Source organism: Triturus cristatus, chromosome 3_2 (assembly GCF_964204655.1).
Source record: "Triturus cristatus chromosome 3_2, aTriCri1.1, whole genome shotgun sequence".
Taxonomy (NCBI): Eukaryota; Metazoa; Chordata; class Amphibia; order Caudata; family Salamandridae; genus Triturus; species Triturus cristatus.
The window spans coordinates 1,015,059,129-1,015,078,799 of NC_140584.1; the positions used below are offsets into that span (position 1 = coordinate 1,015,059,129).

Genomic DNA, 19,671 nt, shown 5'->3' on the forward strand with positions numbered 1-19,671 from the left:
TAGCTCTTGTTTTATCTCTTGCCTATCCTCACTAAATGTTCAGTAGCTCTCCTTTTATCTCTTGCCTGTGCTTGCTCCATGCACAGCAGTTCCTCTTATATCTCTTGACTGTCCTCAATCCATGTTCAGCAGGTCTTCTTTTTTCTCGTGCCTGTTCTCACTGCGTGTTCAGCAGTTTCTTCTTTTATTCTTTTCTGTCCTCACTCCATGTTCAGAAAGACTTCTTTTCTCTCCTCTCTATATGTTTGCAGGTATTTTGTCGTCACTTAAGTTCTTTGCTCCTTGTTCTGTTGTCTCTCGCGCACTTGCTCCGTGTTCCGAAGTTCTTCTTATGTAGCTTAAATTCTTGCCCTGTGTTCAGTTGCTATTCCTTTGCCTCTTCGGTCCTCCAGCCATGTTCCACAACTCTTTTGTCTCACCTAATCTTGCTTGATGTTTAGCGCCTCTTTCATCTCTTTCTCCGTGTTCATCAGTACTTGTTTTCTTCCTGTATTTTTTGTTCCATGTTCTCCACTGGTTATTTTCTCGTGCTTGACGTTGTTCCAGGTTCACCAGAGACCTCTCAGCCTTCTGGCTCTTCTGGTTACCACAACCTCAGCGATTGTTTTTAATACACTCGTTGTATTACAATCCCGGGAGCTGTTAATCTTTCCCCTGTGCTCAGACCGCGTGCATTCAGTGCATTTTACAATGGCATGCGAGCTTTGCAGGGTCAGCACATATGAACGCACCACCCTGGGCTCTACACCGTTCTTAATTTGGTCCAATCTCACGTTGACAGTGAACCATGTTTAGCAATAACAGCGATCAGACCCCAGGCTGTAATATGAAAAATGAGCTTCAAACGCACCTGAAACCCATCCATGTAGTGCGTTTCATGTGCATTGTGCTATTTTTGCCTCTTGTTGCTAATTTTCCATTCGCTTTGGGGAGGCCACACATTGGGATGTTCTCTTGTGTGCAGGAACATCACCATGCCCATGATGGTCTCCCCTTTGCCCATGGTGGGCTCCCCTTTGCCCCGCTCGTTCTCACCCTACGAGGCAAGTGCTGGAGTAAACCTTTCTCCTAGGCGACTAAGGGAACGTAGACCACTGGAATGACAGTTACAGGTTGTATCCAGGAGGAGGAAAGGTGGTTAGGCAATATTTTGGGGCACTCCATCCTAAGTGCCTAAAATGGATCTAAAAATAAGTATCACATGGACTCGAAGTTCAGATTTTTTTAAAGTAGGGTTTAACACTGCTGATTGTCATGCTTCTAAGTTATATCACATGTTGTAGTAAATACAGAAAAGGAAAGTGGGGGAGAAAAAGAAGGCATTTTTTGTTCAGGTTCTCACACAATTCTGTTCTGGGGTGCAGTCTGCATTATTACGTCCCAGGTCTCCAGGTTCCACGGCAGAGAACTCAGTCAGTAGAAATGCTTATAAAGTAGCAGACTGAGGTCATGCACTTGTGTGGTGTGTGTGCCCTGGTACATATGGCGGTGGCAAGAGTCGGTAGTGCTGCCTGCCTCCCCCCCCCCCCCCCCCCCCAGATAAAGGTTCATCCATCTACCATCAATTCCCGGTTCTACCAGCTGGATTATCAGTCCCATACCTGCTTCTGAGTGTGACTTTACCATTGATGTGTCAGTGCTAGCACAGGGAACTCGAGGCTTTGGGTTTTATTTCTTGTTATATTTAATACATTGTTTTACTGCCCATATGCTTCCTTTAGTGAAGACTTTGTAGGTGTCTTCAGATTAAGGATACCAATTTGTATTTCTTAAGTTGTGTCATTTCCGATATTCAAACACACCTTATTCCATTCTGAGCTCGAGATTGATTCAGGGACATCCTTCCACCCCAGGGTTCTCACCAGGAGAGGGCTCAGAGCAGACGTCAGCCTCATTGCTTTATGAACAGTTATGAGCCCCCGTGCATAGATTGCTTATACCCTGCAGTGCCTGAGTAGGCGTATGAAGCTTCGGAAGCTCAGCAATGTTTTATGAATCCTGCTTGAGTTTTCCACCTATAATCGGAATCCATTTCATAGATAACTCAGGAAATGTGGAAAATCTTTTAAAATGAAGTCAAGAATTTACAGCCTCTACTTTCCCAGATTCTTTGCTGTATTTTAGAAAAAAAAGCTTTTACTAGACAGGTTGTCCAGAGCTGGACCAGTGTCTGGATCCAGACCAGATCGTCGGCAAAACCAATGACTATATGAACGTTTCTCATTTAGGTTAATTGTAATTACATTTGTGTTATGTGAGAGTCCTGACAATCTGGTGTGAATCCAGCCTCCATCAACCAACTTTGTGCTCCACTGCACAAGGCCATAATGGGGCACCAGGTGAGCATTCAAGCAAAACGGAAGTGATTATGTTCGGTAATCTTTTCCCACCATGGTCCCCAGCCTGGTGGCTAGACAATCTTGCCCCTCCCCCCCCACTCCCGTGGTTAAAGCTAAGAACCTTGGGGTTATCATAGATGAGCAACTTCGTTTTAAATCTCAAGTTTCCAAGGTTGTTGTAGGAGAGTAGGATCTGCTTCACATGGGTACACCCACTTTTTGCTGGTGTTTCACTGTTTTTCGACCTTAGTCTGGCTGCGGCCCTGCTAATCAGGACCCCAGCCTAGCTGCTTCCTCTCTAAAATGGTTTGTATGTACATTAGGTACATATCTAATTGGATTCTGGAGTGCCTTATAAGCCCCTAGTATATGGTATACTATGTACCTAGGGCATAGGTACCTCAGAGGCCTACCAGGGGCTGAAGCATGTATTATGCCACCCCTGGGAAGCACTCCAAAATGGCACCACAGGTCTGCTACTACAGCCTGGGTAAGGGTGTGCTTGCACCCCTTACTGTGGTATAGGCTACCTATATCACTATCATTGCACACACATATAAAACCTATAAGTCACTCCTATGGCAGGCCTTGACAATCCTGAAGGCAGAGTGCTTTTTTTATGTGAGAGGGTGCCCCTGCATGAGCAGAGCCCCTCTGCCGTGTTCGGAGTAACTCTTCTGATGCTGTTTGTGGTGCAGCCTGACCATATACTCTTAAGTGCATTATAACCTCGCGGTAAATGCTATCTTTGGGATGGCTGCACAGCAACATGTTGTGTTTGGTGTCAAACGCTTTGGAATACTACCCCCCGCCAGTTCTGGCGGCGGGGTAGCATTCCACCCTTCTAGAGGGAGAGACATTTTCACACTGGTCTAACCCGGTAGGACTTTCTTGAGACCTGGCATCACAAAATGGATGCCTCTGCCACAGATACGGGTCTGGCCTCCTGCTGCTGACCGAAACTCCAGCAGGGGAGGCCACAACAATAGGTTTCCTGTCCAGGGAGGTGTAACCACCTCCGCAGACAGGCAGATGTGTATTGGGGCTGGGCGGGAGCACTCTCTGGTGCTTTGAAGTCCTGCACTGGGGGCACACTTGGTGTCCCTGTGCATAGTCCAGTTCAAACCGGTTGCAGGGGCTACCTTCCCCTGCTCTGGCGCGAAACTGGGCAAAGGAAATGGGTGTAACCACCCCTCTTTCCAAACCCTTCCATAGGTGGGTCCCTAGAGTATGTCCAACCCCCAAACTTAGTATAAGTATGGGAACCCAGTCCATGCGACTTTAGATTACCCTGGACGAAACTCTGCAACATATATCCTGGACCTTCGATGTTCTATCCTGACTAGAAGACTGAAGAAATCTCCCTTGGGGTCAAGGAGTGACTCCCCTGCTTGGCAGGCACCAAAGAAGCAACTGTCCGGTCTGCAATTCCGAAGCTCCCGTTGGACGCCGAAGTCTCTGCATCACCAGAGGTGGATTTCCTGACTTCTCCGAGGCTACCCTGAGTCCACAGCAAAGCTGAGTCCCGTGGCTATCGTGGGTGACGAGGAACCGTGACCCCTGGGCACCGCGTACTATTGCTGGTACATCGACTTCCTGTTCCTCCTTGAAGTTCTGCTTTGGGCTCCGAGTAGCCCCAGACTTGAGCACTGACTGCACCGAAGATCTCTGGCCTCCACTTCACGAGTGACCCGTGGGCCAGGTTCCAGTGCGACCGCTCGAGGCTCCTTCGCGATCGCTAGCCCATTGGCTAGTGGGTCCCCACAAAGGCATTTCTTCTTCTGCATGTGCTTTCCTGGTTGCTCCAGACGTGCCCTGACTTACCCTCGCTGGGTGAGTCCCTCAGATTTTTCTGGTCTGCACCGACGTCCTTCTTCTCTTTCCACGAGACTTGCCGTTGCCAAGGCTTGTTGGGTCCAATCTGGTCGCCGACACCGCAGCACTCGACAGACTTCATGGGACAGCTCGAATCCGGCTCGTGGACTTTGTCGACGCCTCCTGGACCTTGTGGCTGAAGAGTCAAATCACCCGTCAACTCACCTGAAGCACCCGACATCTGTGGGCATTGGTCCATCCTGCCCTCGGTCACTGGCAAGTGACCCAGACTCTGTCCCCTCTGCTTTCAGGTTCCTTCCATCCTAGATACAGGCTTGGATCTCTTCGGACACTTCTCCTCTTCACGACAGCAGCAGTTCTTCGCCAGCTTCCATTGTAATCGACGACGCAACCCGACACCAAAAGACACCTGTGCACCCGGCTTCCCTGGGTGAGGTAACACGAGTACTCGGGTGCTCCCGTGGGTGCTAGCCCTAGAACTTCTTAAGTCTAAAAGGGTTTGGTCCTGACTCGATTCTAAGTGTCCCTAATCTTTAAATTTCCAACCGCGACATTGCCCATAGAAGCTAACGGGAACCTGTGGTTGTGTTTACACACTGCACACGGACCCCGTGGGTCCCCTTTGTCACTACCTTGGTTGGTTCCTTGGGGTCCTAGTGATTCTACAGGCTCTAGGCCTTGTGTCTACTTCAGTTGTGGTTCTTATACCACTTTATTGGTATATGGTTTGGTACGCCCCTAGGGCCCAAACGTGTATTTGTGCTATTACTGTTGGCTGCTGACTTGTAAATTAAGTACTTCGAACTCCAGTCTCATAAAGAGACTAGAGGGGTGTGTTTTATCTTGAATACATATATTTTAAATATATACCTGGTGTGGTTGTCCTTTCATTTGACCATTCAAGAGATTATAGACTGGTAAAACAAGCTGCTTTACATTCCTTCAAGACTTAGCCTGAAGGCTGCTCTACATAGCTACCACTAGGATAGCTTTCAATAAAGGTTGTCTTTAACCAATTCACCATAAGGGGTTGTTTGGACTGATACAAGGAGCCCAATAGAACTAGTGGACAGCATATATCAGGCCACCTTCTCACAGCTGTGTCTTCCTCATACTTCACGATCAAAACCATAAGAAACATTCTCCCATTCATTCCCAAAACGTCCAGAAAGCTGTTTGTAACCTCTTTAGTTTTATCTAAACTTGATTATTGTAATGGACTTCATATCCATGTTCAATCTACTCTCAATCTACAGAATGCCACCGCAAGACTTATTCTGGATATACCTAAACATCAATCTATTAGATCAGCAATTAGGGACCTACATTGGCTGCCAGTCAGTCAGCAGGTAAAGTTTAAGGCACTCTGCATCGCCCATAGGGCACTGCATAAAGAAGGTCCAAACTTATGGGACCTTTTTAGATGGTACTCCCCTAGCAGACCTTTACGTTCGGCCAATGCCAATCTGATGCCTACGGTCAGAATTAAAAAGTCGAACTGGGGGGGGGGGGGGGCAGGAGTTTTAGCTACAATACCATCAAGGAATGGTACTCCCTTCCTTTATATCTCAGGAAAATTCCCTCTCTTCTCGAGTTCAGAAAACAACTGAAGACCTGGCTCTTTTAGAAGTAGTAGTCCAAAGCATAGTATGTAGCACCGGCAGCACCAAGACACCTAAGGGTATACGTGCGCTATACAAATTAAATTAACACAACATGTCAAAGATTTTAACTGCATCAACTTAAACATATTCAAACTTCTACAAACTTTTCAGTCGCAGGTCAGAGGCCAAACTATTTGTATGCTAAGAAGAGTTCCCTCTCTCCTGCCATTCACACAAAGGGTTTGCAGTTCCCCTAATGATGCTCATACATCTTAGTTGCTTCACATCCACTCCTCAGGGTAGTACGCATATGTGATTTAATACAACTGTTAACTTTTTGCAGCCTTTGCTACTGCAAACGCAGAGCTTTAACAAGAAGTTGCCAGTAGGGTGCGCTCACCATCATGAGATCTTTGAACATGTTTGTGTGTGTTTTAAGTATACTCCGGGGCGTGTCGCTTCACCGGTCTAGTAGTGGCAGCCGGGACACTAGTCACGTAGGTGCACTTCAGGTAAAGGGCATAGCCCCTTCCTTGTAACAGCATCACCCTGGGGAAAGGAGGTGAGCACAATTTGGACTTGCATAGGTTCTACTTGAGCTGGACTGCTGTACCCGCTGTTAATTTGCTTTTCTGGCAAAGGTACAGCTCTGCCTCGCCTTATGGATAGGTCTGTTCTACCAAAATGCCTTTAATCCCTGCACCAGTAAAAGACTATAATAAAACTGGGCTAGCCATAGGCACTGCCAACAATTAACCAACTGGATTTCCAGACGGCTCATGATCTACCCCAAATGAGAGACTGCTCTTTTGCAACTGAGCAGATAAAAAACACCCAAAATGCTGCCTGGATATTTTCTGCACAAGTATCACTGAAGTGTAACAACCTGCAGCCTGAGCTCAGAGCCTCTACGAATTACTTGAGGGGTAGGTATGTGGTGGCAATTCTGTTGTGACCCCCACGCTGTTGTGTTGCTGTGGAGTGATGTCAATACAAAAGCCATTGATTGTGCGTATCCGAACGTTTCTTCGAAATCTTGTCCTATTTCTGTGCTCCCATTTTTCAACAAAGAATATTAAACAAGCAGTGACCTCATGCTGCTAGAGAAATGGCGGGGACAATAAGCACCCATCTGATTTTCGATCTGGTCTCAGCGCAGAAGCCATGCTTAGGGCTGCTACTAATGACGTACGGATGATTTTGAATGGCAGTAACTTTGCGTCACCCATGCTTCTTCATCTGTCGGCCCTGTTTGACACAGTCTCTCATGCTAATTTACAAAAAAAGGTTCATCCCTACTCTTCTGAAGGATAAGCCCCTTACATGGTTCGAATATTTTCTGCAGGATAGAACACGGGCAGTGCAGATGGCATCTTTTCGTTCAGTCTTTAAAGGTAGCACCTTTGGTGTCCTACAGGAGGCAGCTCTTATCCCTATGCTTTACAATATATATGTGGCCTCTCGAGCAGACTTTATTGCTTCTTTTGAATTCCAGTTTTATGGGTACGCCGGTTGTTGGACATGGCCTCTTTAGGGGAAATTACCCCCAAACGTTTTGCTTTTCCTCCTAGTCTCTGCCGAATCTCTTTGCATAACCTTAGGAAACTGGTCGCCTTCCCCCAGTGCAGCTGAGGGAAGGTGTCTGTGGCCTCCTCGCCTGCATTGGGCTGGGGGTGCAGATACGATGGGGTTTTGGTGTCGTACATCAGTGCGCCCTATAAACAGATACACCACATACCGTGGGCGGGTACAGCACAGGCTAATTAGTAGGACATAGATCTGAGTGTGCCACCCTCTGGATAGCCACCAACCATATATCGGGTTTGCCATGGCAGGCCTGTGGGGCACCATTGCGACCCTGCCTAGGTTGGCATCTCTTGGGTGGGTTGTCCCATATCATGAGGGCACCCCCACCAGGGAAGCCCTCGGGCACTGGAGAGGTGGTAGGCTGAAGACTGAGCGGGCACATAAGGATGCTCCCGGCGCGGGTAGTGAGGAACCCCCAAATGGGGCTACTATTGCCTTATAGTTCATCTCTCCCCATGAATACTCCTGGGGAATTACTGAATCTCTAGAGTGGCCTCGGGGCCCTCTGCACATCCTAACTGTCAAAGCCATGTGGAAGTGTGTGTGCCTTCCTACACAGGTTAGAAAGGGCCAATGACGCGCTGTTCCAGAAGATGGGCTGGTCTGCCAATGCAGACTAGGGGTGTGCACCGACCCTGGTACTGTTCCGGATATGTGTCCCACCTGCCTTGGCAGGCTGGAGTAAATGCCCTGGCACGTATGGCATGTCAGATAGGTGCCCGGCCTGCCATCGTGGGCTGATGAGCGTATACTTGCATCCCTGGTGTTCTAACCTCGGAGTCAGGTCTGACGGTGCAGCCTTTTTCTGCGCACTTGCTGCTAGCACCACGGATGCAAGTTGGATGCAAGGTGCATGATCTGCCGTCGCTGGCTGGGAGTGTGCAACCATACCCATGAGGGGCCCACCCATATCTGGCTGGGCTGAGTAGGGTGGTGTCTGCTCACTGGCACAAAAGGGTGATAGGGCCTGGGTAAGCCATGTGCCCGGCCTAATCTTGCCCCGTGAAAGTGCGCACGCCCTTCCTATCCATGTTGGAGAGTGGCGTTGATTCACTGTTCTGAAACATGGGCCGATCTGTCACTGCAAACCGGTGTGTGCGCACTGGCATCGATCGTGAGCAAACTCATGAGCAGCTTGACATTGTAGGCCCCTGTGAGTGCACACCTGCATTTAGGGTGCCCGTAATTGCGTATACGGCCTGCCAAGACAGGCTAGTGCATGCATAGAGACACATGTATTAGTTAAATCTGTGTCCAGTCTGCTGTGCAGGCTCGGGCGGGTGCACTGGCACCACTAGTGCCCGGAACTGTGTGTCCCGCTGCCATCGCTGGTTGATGTGCGCAATAGCACACATAGCACACATGCACCCAGATAGTGAAGGATTCCTATGTGTGTTCTCGCTACCTATGAGGCGTGCTCTTAACATAAACTAATATGGGGAAGTTTCATATCAATGGATTCGCAGTGCCATACCCTTTCCATTGGTAAAATGGGGTTTTGTCATAATTCGCTTAGAAATGACAGTGAATATGGAAATGTCTGTGCTCCTAGAGTCTTGGGGACCATGGCGTCTGGCTCCAGTATACACAAGGAGTCGGGGGAAGCACATCTGTGCATTCCCCAATCGACAGCCATAAAACATGGGCATCCCACGGGAACAGCAGACCTCTGCCATTTGAGGGCTGAATGGGATGGATTGAAGATAGAGGTTGTTACACTTATAGGGGCCGGATCATGGCCCCACTAAAGATTAAGATCTGTATTCCAAGGCTCCTTGGCAGACAGGCCTACAATTTAGGAAAGACATCTGTGGTTCAAAGGGAAAGCCCCCTAAATCACCCCGACTCGAAAGATACACAGCGGTATAACTGTGGGTGCCATCCTTCAGCAATGGGTGAAATACGCTTGTGGGGACGTGGGAAAAGAGAAGTCGGACTGTATAGCGCACATTGTAAGAGGACGCTCTTGTGCACATTGAGAATAACTGTCCGAATAGAGACTGGCCTGTGCCGAGGACCTGCTGAAGTGTTGCGCCCTGAAGTGTGCTCTCCAAGGGCCTGACTGCAGGCCTCCGATTCTCTTGGAGATCTCAGGGACATCAAAGATCTCCCCAAGGGACCTACACCATCTACCTGTGACATCTGGTGATAGGTGCCCTCTCAAGTGCCCAACTCAGCTACTAAATCCAAACTGATAGCGTAGTGTGAGCGTGCACCTAAGACTTGTGTCTGGTGACTGGATTGTCTAGTGCAGAGCCCCAGAAATCTTGCCCACATCTAAGGACTGCGGCACTCATAAGCTTCTAGCAGTGGTGGCTGGTGGAATTTGAAAGTGGTGGGGCATAAGACAAATTAACAAACATTAATTAATGTACTTTGGCGCATATTAAAACTTGCAAAATGGTGCATTATCCATCCAAATTTCTGTTATAAATTGACCAAAATCACAGTTATTATTGGCCATGCTCATGTAATAACTCAATTTTCTCAACAGCTTACATAGTTTAGGCCCACATTGAATGATTTAAATAAAGCAAAAAGTTTGCAGTGTAGAGCAAAATGGTAAAATGAATAGCAGTGTTAATTCTGCTGCCTTAGTACACCTTCAGGCTAAGCTAGCTCCCCCAGGTTGCTTCATTTAATGTATAGGGAGTAACAACCAATTATGATTAAACAACGGATGTCCTTCACTTCACAGACTGCTCTTTGTATTGTCATAAAATGCAGGCACATATCTTTGATGCACAGATGCTGCTGCTTGCTACTGTATGCAGGTAAAGTTCTTACTGATGCAAAATCAAACCTCTCTTTGGAAGTAGGAATCTTTTGTTACAGTGCACAGATATTGCGAACAGGACTGGGACTGTGTGGTCAGCATCTATAAAGTGTAATCCCTTTATAGAGTGACGTTACCAGAATGCTCTACATTAGATGGATGCTTTGTTTCCACTCCCATGGCTTCATTGAACAAATCAGTGCATTCTGGTAGCTGTACTTTGCTTTCAGTTCAATTATCTACTAGACACACCTGAAATAATGATTTGCATCTCGGCACCAGGTAGTAGCAAGTGAGATTGACTGGGTTGAAGAAACACTTTTGAGAAAGTTCTGAAGCGGGTCAAGACAATGCATAACTCTGGTGTTTTGAGACCTGTGGGTAAACTTCCAGAGTGGCTGCTAACCTTTCCCTTGTTTACCTCCTAATTAAAACTGTTACATATTCCCACCTGCTTCCCGAGTACCCAGACAAAGTGTGACTTCGGCTGCATGTGGCCCGTGTCCGTGAGGCAGGCTGGTTATCTTCCATCCGGGGGTATAGGACAATCAGGGTGAACTAGAGAGTGGAGGGAGGCTTGGGCCACACAGCCGGCAGAGGGTGAACCATTTACCTGCTCAGTACCAGTGGCACCACGTTAAGGTTCTAAGTGCGTATGTGTGTGTAAAAGCGTGCTGTGCGGACTGGCTGATACCTGTCGCTCCAGTGGTGGTGTGGGGTGAGTGAGAGTGATCCTGTGCGGACCACATGTGATTCACTACACTGGTTGGCGGTGCTGCCTTATATGTTGATTGGTGCCAAAAGCACAATACCTTTTGACAGTGGGGTTTTCCCGCATGGCTTCGGCCCTCAGTGTTGCTGAAAAGCATTCTATTTTTGTGTATGTACATAATTTAGCTATCGTGCACCACATAAGGGTGCTCTCTTTCTGTTGGGGGACACGGGGATTAGATTACGAATTGTCCACAGTGTGTATATTAGTTATATCATAACAATACGAGTGGGCCTTTTACTGCTAGTAATATTTCCAATTGTGTTTTATGCCCAAAAGTATATTATGGTCTTGTTATAATGATTGAATATATGTATTCAATATAAACGTGTTTAAATACATCTTGTGTGAAGTCTCTTTTGTGATGCTCATTGCATTTATCACGAGTGGCTGCTGTGCCTTCGCTTTACATATTGCCTCCGTAGTGATCCTGACTGCTCAGTGCCAGGCTACCCAAGGGTGAGCATGGGTTGTACAGCGAGTGTAATCACCAGCCTTTGACAGGAGTGGTAGTTCTGCCTGGATGGGGCATCCCTTCAGCCAACCAGGCACTGATGGTTCCAACATCGATGATAGTGAAATCATCATCCATTTTGATGGTGATACCTCCTATCTTCAGGAGCAATTCAGGGGATGTATGATTACGGTGCCGAGTTGGATGAATGACAGCTCTCTCTGCCTTAATTCTGATAAGACGTAAGTCTTGATTTTTGGGAATCCTTCCATTGGGTCCTATATGTGGCATCCTCATTCTTTGGGCAATTGCCCGGTACCCGCCACTTCCGCTTGGAATCTAGGAGTTTTATTCAACAGCAGATTATAATTTGAGTTGCACATCAATAAATTGATCTCTACATGCTTCTGCAACATTTCAGAAAGATTCCTTCGTTTTTTCCTCAGGATTCTAGATAGATGTTGGGTCAAACCTTGGTGCCAAGTAGATTGTACTACTGCAGTGCCCTGTATATTGGGCTCCCTGAGTGCCTCATTAGCAGGGGATAACTTGCACCAAAGGCAGCAGACAGGCTGATCTATGAGAGGAGAAAATATCTTAGTGTTTCTCAGATAGCTTCACTGGCTATCTATGAGGATGAGATGCCACTTTAAAGCTCTTTGTGTGGCCCATAAAGCTCTCTATCCAGCAGTTCAAGGTTTATACATTGCTGATGTGTTTAAAAGATAGTGTCCGTCTGAGCTGCTAATTTCATTATCTGCTAGTCTGCTCATAATACCAAAGTTCTGCAGAGAACGTCTTAAAGGTAAGACCTTCACAGAGAAGGCCTTGCCTTCTGGTCACGGCTCAAGTTTGGAACAAACTGCCTTTAGATCTTCGCCTTGAACCTGATCTTCTGAACGTTTGTAGAGCGCTGAATACCTATCTATATACTTAATTTAAGTTACTTTATCCTGTCTTGTTGGCATGAAGAGAGCACTTTTTGGCTCACCGCCAGTGCATCCATTAGGTAATCGCACGCTTAATAAACAATAATAATAATAATATACATGCTGTAAAAATAACCTTTAACATAGCAGTCATATGATGTACTCTGTAAAAATAACTATTGATGGAATATAAGTTTAATTTCAGTTCAGTACATTACCATCATTCTGGACATGTTTGGAAGTTTTAAGATAGACAAGGCCAATCTGATAAAAGGAGTGTTGCCAATAAGTCCACCAAGAAATGTACCCAGTTCACTAAAGTGTTTTGGGGAATGTATAACGATGTGTAGGACTGTAAGGAGTATTCTTAGCTTACTTACAGATGGACCAGCCATTATAGAGAGTAGGAAAGAGTATAAAATGTAATGCCCAAAACATTACAATTTGAGCCATGCTTCACATTCATCCAAGCCTTCCGCAGCTGTGTGATATGTCTCGGCCCTTAGCATCTTAGGCATCTTCTTTTGATGGAGTCAATGGATGAAGGATGGGGAGGATGCAAGCCTGTTATGTGTCCCTGTGACTCCTAATGTACAAGGTTATTTGCAATTGTCTCTAGGGTTCTCTGAAAGGTTTCCTTATACCTAATCTCGTCTACCTCCTCCTTCAAACAAGAAGCCAAATCTTTTCTACTGACTTAGTTTTTACCCTAAGACAATACATCGGCGACATTGAAAATGTATAGCTACCAAACTCTTATGGGGATTGACCTTCCTATTACTGACTTTATTCCAGACCAATCCTTGTTCCCCTATTTTACTTTCTGATTTGTTTGGTTCTCACGCATGTGTTTCCTGTTTACCAGGCCAAGTATTACTTTACTTCTCGTCATGTAAAGCGCTCTGATACCCACTAGGGTCACGTTTGCTGTATATAAAACTTTATAAATAAATAAGTAAATAAATATGTGACTTTGAGTGTATAGAAAATATAATCTGCAAACAAAGAAACCATATTTACTGTGCCAGTTCATGATAAAGGAATACACATGTTGGTAATTTATACAGTGCACACAACACGGTGAATTCTCTGTAGAATCTTAAATGTTTCTCATCTTCAAGGTACGTCTTGACATGGCAGGATTTGAATCGGCATCCTCGGTGAACAACCTTTACAACGCAACTTTTACACCGCACTACCATTACAACGAAACTATTACAACGCGAAATCTGTTACAACGCATGCCATTACAACGCATGCTATTACAACGAAATGCACTAGATGGCGTGCTAACATTAGAAATAGTGTAGTTTTACTATCCAAACACCTTCCCTACTGCAACGTGGACTGGAGTTAGAATAGTAAATTATACATTTCTAATGTCAGCACTCCATCTAGTGTACGTCGTTGTAAAAGCATGCGTTGTAAAGGCTGGCGTTGTAACAGATCTTGCGGTGTAAAAAATGCGTTGTAACGGCATGCGGTGTAAAAGCATGCGTTGTAACGTCATACATCCGGCATCCTCGGGTCTTTACACTCCTCTTTGAACTGGACACCATTTACTGAGCTTTCTTCCCATATGTACAGGTAGTTAATTACCAAAAACGTGCTAGTTGTCAGGGGAGCACACAAAATTCGTTTTTCCAGCCTGAGTTCAGCTAGCAATGTATATATTCAATTGAGGTAATTAATTAAATGAATCCTAAATGTTGATGCACATCAAATCAAAGACTTTTTTTCAAATTTCAAACAAGTAATTCAATTGCTCAGTGTATTCTAGGCTTGATACCCTTCATCTGAAGTTGTTACTAGAAGGATTCCTACAAACATAAAGCTCATTGGCCTTGTTATGTATAAACTGTAAAAATGGTTCAAACAGAGATCAAAAATACCAACCAAAACAATACCTGAGCTCAACAATTGGTCTTGTCACTTGGAGTGCCAATGAAACAGCTGCCTCCATGCTCCTCCCTTAAACTTGTGACCGCGAATCAGAGGTTCGATGCCGTTGCCGCGCCGAATCTTAAATACGCCTTTTTGATAATGATGCGAGGTCATGTTCCATAAAATTCTTTTAAGTCAATTGTAATTAAAATGAGTAATCCAGGGCTACAAAAAACAGATAGTCTAATCTATTATTCACACACTTAAAGTCTTGTTGTATTCTGCTTTAAAATGTAATATGCCTTTTTTCAAAGGAGACTCCCTCCTTGATATTCTATAAACATATTGTCTTGTTCAGTTTCCAATATACGAAATTTTATCTCTGGAGATTCTATATTAGATGTACAGATATTACACTTGTGTTCACTTTAGCGAACTGTAACTTTCCATGTGGTCATTCCAATGTATAGAAGTGCCATGGGCATTTGATGGGATAAACACAATAGGTCATGTAACATGTGACCAAGGGCCACATGTATCAACCTATTTTGCATTTGCAAACGGTGTGAATCGCTGTGAAATACAAAATAGCCTTTCAAGATGTAGGAAAGGCTTTGGCAGTGCAATTTAGGTAATCACACTTTTTTGCTATTATCTAAAATTGCAACTACAAATAAGGAATCACAATTTGCGATTCTCTAAGCATGTGTACCAAGCATTTTCTAAATGCAAACTGTGCATTGAGAAAATGCTATACGATCGACTCCCAAGTCGATGGTAACCATGAGCAATTTTTCAAAATGCCATGTGGCACACACATGCCATAGGGCATGTGTGCACTTTACATGTGCATATTTTTGGGGGGTGCTTCAAGGGGACCTTAAGCCCCCAGGCACCCTTTGATTTGCATGACATAATGTGCAATTGCCAATTAGGTAATCCCAAATTAGGTAATGCAAAACGATTCACACCTATAGGAACGAATGGGGTAGAATTATCAAATATCGATTATCTAATTGTGACTGCAAATCTTTAGGTATCACTTATAGGTAATCCCTATTTTCTTGCATACCATTTTGCATTCCTTAAGTAGCGATTACCTAAAATTCTCTTTTTAATGAATGCAAAATGGTTATTTGATACATGTGGGCCATATATTTGTATTTGAATCTGTTTACCCAAATTATGATAATACAAAACACCTGATCTTTAAATGCTATTAGAATCTACAAATTCAAACCAGGGTAAGAGTTTTTTTAAATCTTAATAAAACAAGTTGTACATTGCCAGCAGATTCCCTGATTAATCAAAAAATCATAGATTGTAAATTCAAAAATATTTGATATTTAAATAAAGTATTCTCTCAATAAGTACCTCAGTAGGATCACATATTTCTTAATAAGATTTGATAATGGACTAATGCTTCAGAATCATTGTTTTAATTCTTCATATATTGAACAGAATGTTATGAAACAAATATGGGTCTAGCCATTTTAGGTGTTATTCTTTTTTTAAATTTTTATAGCTCCAATCTATTAATTTTATTTTTGCTCAGTTTCACCAAGTATCTCTTGATGATATCCATTTTTACAAGTGTTTTTCCAATTTTCTGTTTATGTATTACAGTATGCATAGCTAGATTTAACATGCTTCACTCGTAACAGTTGAGACTTTTGTTTCTTGGACTATGATAGGTGTTATAATATAACACGTTGTTGTGGCCTGTTCACTTGTGTCCTTGATGAAAAGAGAGGTCCTCAACTCTCCTTTTAAAGGTCAACATTTACATCTAAATAATGTATCATATATTTTATTATTTCAGACGGGAATTTAACATGATTATAAAAAAGGTCATCTAGTGCCTACCAATAGGACCCTTTGCACTGTTAATTTGTATCTGACATTAGAAGCAAAGTGACAATAATTTATCTGGCGGAGGAATTGCAAGGTTTTTTAAGTCTTCCTGAACTTCAGCAAATTAGAGTCTTGAGAAATTGATGGTTCAGCTGCCCTGGCACTAAAAGGTTTTCAAAGCAATACTTAAATAGGTTTGAGTAGGACTGAGGTGACATTCAACCTAATCGATGTTTGAGATACGTTGGTAAAAATGTTTTTCCAGCCAATTTGTAATCAAAATTGTTATACATTATTCAGGCACAAAATATTTTGTCAGCTTTAATGATATCTTCTCATAACAATATATAGCTTTAGACATCCCAAATTATCCATACGGTGTACTGATGTATAAAGTAAATGATTGTTCAGTTCACATTACAGTTTTATGTCTCCAGTGTCAACCTGTTGCAATTTATCAAGGATATCCAGTGTGTCCTCAATAAATGCAGAAATGATATTCACCACAGTGCTTTATTAGGTTGAAGCCTTCCACACAGCGCAGTTTGCTAACAACTTCTTGGGGGGATTCAGAAAGCTTCCCTGGGAATACATTCTGCCGATTGCTTACTATTAGCTTTGTGGTTTCTAACTCACATTTGTCTGCTTTATATTTACTGGCTTTATGTGCTTTAGGCTGTCCAGCTTGACTTCAGCCCATCCCAGCCCATACCGTATTTACTGTATTCTTCCCCCAGTACTGCATTTCTGTAAACAGACCCTAAAATCTTGTTCTTATCTTGTCACATTTGCTGTGCATTCAAAGACAGCTGTCGAATGTCTGGCTCTGTCTTCCAGGGAGCTTGGTGTTTACTTTTCTTTCCCTGACTACTGAGTGAGATGGTTTATGTGACAATGATTTTGGCCACTCGGAGTGTGCTGTATTATTTTATTTTTTTCTCTGACTCATATTTTAGAATACATCTGAATAAGGAATACACAAATGAAGCACATTTTTGGGTAATTCTGAAGTGTGGTGAAAACAAATATTTTAACAATCAAAACAAATAAACACTAGCTAATGACCTTTCCACACATTATCGTTTGTGTGCTGACCATATGGCCGTTTCAATTGATGTGTTTCTGTTATGGCAGTGCGCTATCACACCACTGCACTATATTCCGCACCACTCCACGCCACTTCACTCTATCCCACACTTCTGTTCTATGCAGCACTGCACTTTAAGCCAATCCATTGTAAGCCACTCTTCTCTATTCTGCACCACTGCACTCTACAACACCATACTCTATGCCACTTCAATCCACTCTGAAACAATTTACTCTATGCTACTGCACCCTTCGCCGCTCTATTCCACTCTGCGCCAATCAACTCCACGACACTACAGTCTACACAACGCCACTCCACTCTAACCCACTCCACTCTATGTCACTCTATTCTATGCCACTGCACTCTTCGCCAATGCACTCTATACCACTTTACTCAAAACCAATACACTCTACGCCACTCCACTCTGCGTCACTGCACTATACTCTGCAACACTCTACTACACTCTACTACACACTACTACACTCTACGCTACTCTATTCTACACTATTGCACTCTGCGTCACTTTAACCTGCACCACTGTACACCACTGCACTCTACACCAACACAACCTACACCACTCTACTCTACACCACCGTGCTCTACCACACTCTACTCTGCAACACTGTGGTTTCTGCCACTGGACTGACCGCCACTCTACTCTGTGCCACTGCAGTCTACTTTACACCACTCTATGCCACTCTACTGTACTCTGCGCCAATACACTCTATGCCTCCATACTCTGCACTACTATACTTTATGACAGTGCACTCTATCCCACTCTACTATGCACAACTGCACTCTTTGCCAGTACATCACTGTACTCTACGCCACTGTACTCTGCTCACTCTACGCCAATGCACTCTACATCACTGCACTCTGACACTCTACTCTGCCAGACTGCACTCTCAGCCACTGAACTCATCGCCACTCTACCCTTCACCAATACACTCTATGCCACTGCACTCTATGCCAATGCAGTCTATGCCAATGCACTCTATGCCATTGCACTCTAGGCCAATGCACTCTACCCTGCACGACTAAGCTCTACGCTACTCTACTGCACTCTATGCCAACGCACTCTGCCATTATACTCTATGCCACACTACTCTACATCACTGCACTCTAATTTTTTCTGCACCACTGCACTCCATGCCTCTATACTCTACACTACTATACTTAATGCTACCCCACTCTGTCACTCTACTCTACACCTCTGCAATCTACCCTGCACCACTCCTCTTTGCCTTGCACTACTCATCTCTGCCCTGCACCCCTCCACGACACCTCACTCAACACTACTGCAATTTACTCTACTCCAGTCTACTCTACGTCCCTGCACTCTACGCCAAGGGAGTCTTGTATGATTCCCACATTGCACAACACTTCTGTTCACATATTATTCCCGTCTAACCTATGTTTGTTTTACTGAAAGAATTTTTCAGAATTATAAAAAGACCGAAAGAGGGCCACAGACTGTCCCCATTACGCGCATATTCAACTTGGCCCTGCCCCTTCCTTCCTCAAGTCTTACAAATCTTTTCATATGCACAGATACAGACTGAATTGTCTTCTTTGACCTCTGTCTCCTCCGGTGACATCTTTTGGGGCTGTATCGTGGCCCCATTCAATGTTGATACTTCCCAGGTGCTGACCCTACTCTCCTCTGTTCCTCCCCAGGTGTCCAGCAGCTGTGACTACATCTTTGTGAGTGGGAAGGAGTCGCGGGGCTCCATGAACGCCAGGGTGACCTTCAGCTTCGAGCACCTCCGCGCGCCGCTGGAGATGACCGTCTGGGTCCCCAAGCTGCCACTGTACATCGAGCTCTCCGACTCGAAGCTGAGCCAGGTGAAAGGATGGCGCGTCCCGATCCTGCCGGACCGACGGTACGTGCCAGCTGTGCTCTGCACTGTGTGGGTGGGGGCTCCGCAGGGTTGGATTGGATTGGGATAAAAAATCGGGCCGGGCACACCCAAAAAAAAATGGCCCACATTTGTGTATTGCCTTTCCACAAAACACTGCTTGAGTGAAGTTGTATGAAAAGAAAAGGGGTGGGGGGCATGTTTTATTAACTTCACTTAGATGAAAAATATGCACAGATTAGTTTACACTGCTGAGCCACACATGAATGCAAGTGAGACCACTTCTGCTCAGGCCCCCTGCCCCGCTCAATCAGCAAACATTAATGGGCCGGCCTAGCGAGAGGAAGACCCCAACCACACCCGTCTCACTGCGGAGCTCCTACCCACGCCCATCTTAGTGTGCCCATCTGCCTCTAGAAAGGCCACTCAGGCACCCACTGGGCCGCTGGCGGCCTCCTAACAGCACAGACAGCCCCCAGGCTGCCTGAAAAAGCAGCCCACATCTAGAACTCGGCTACCGGCCCTTCAACCATTTTCCGGGTGCCCACGTTACCAATCCGACCCTGGGGCTCCGCACACTAAGATGGGTGTGGGTGGGGCTTCGCACAGGGAGATGGGTGTGGGTGGGTGCTCCGCACACTTGGATGGGTGTGGACTCTGCTCTGCACTGTGCGGGTTGGGGCTCTGCAC

The 19,671-nt window shown here is 45.1% G+C and overlaps 1 protein-coding gene across 5 annotated transcripts in view; it reads left to right on the forward strand.

Moving 5' to 3' along the window:
* Positions 1 to 19,671, forward strand: part of TMEM132E (transmembrane protein 132E) — a 1,031,163-nt gene that overhangs the window by 895,841 nt on the left and 115,651 nt on the right. For all 5 annotated transcript variants that reach the window (XM_085649649.1, XM_085649650.1, XM_085649652.1 and 2 more), the window contains one exon: positions 18,800 to 19,005. In XM_085649649.1, the coding sequence (XP_085505775.1) occupies positions 18,800 to 19,005 (206 nt within the window). The remainder of the gene's footprint in view (positions 1 to 18,799; positions 19,006 to 19,671) is intronic.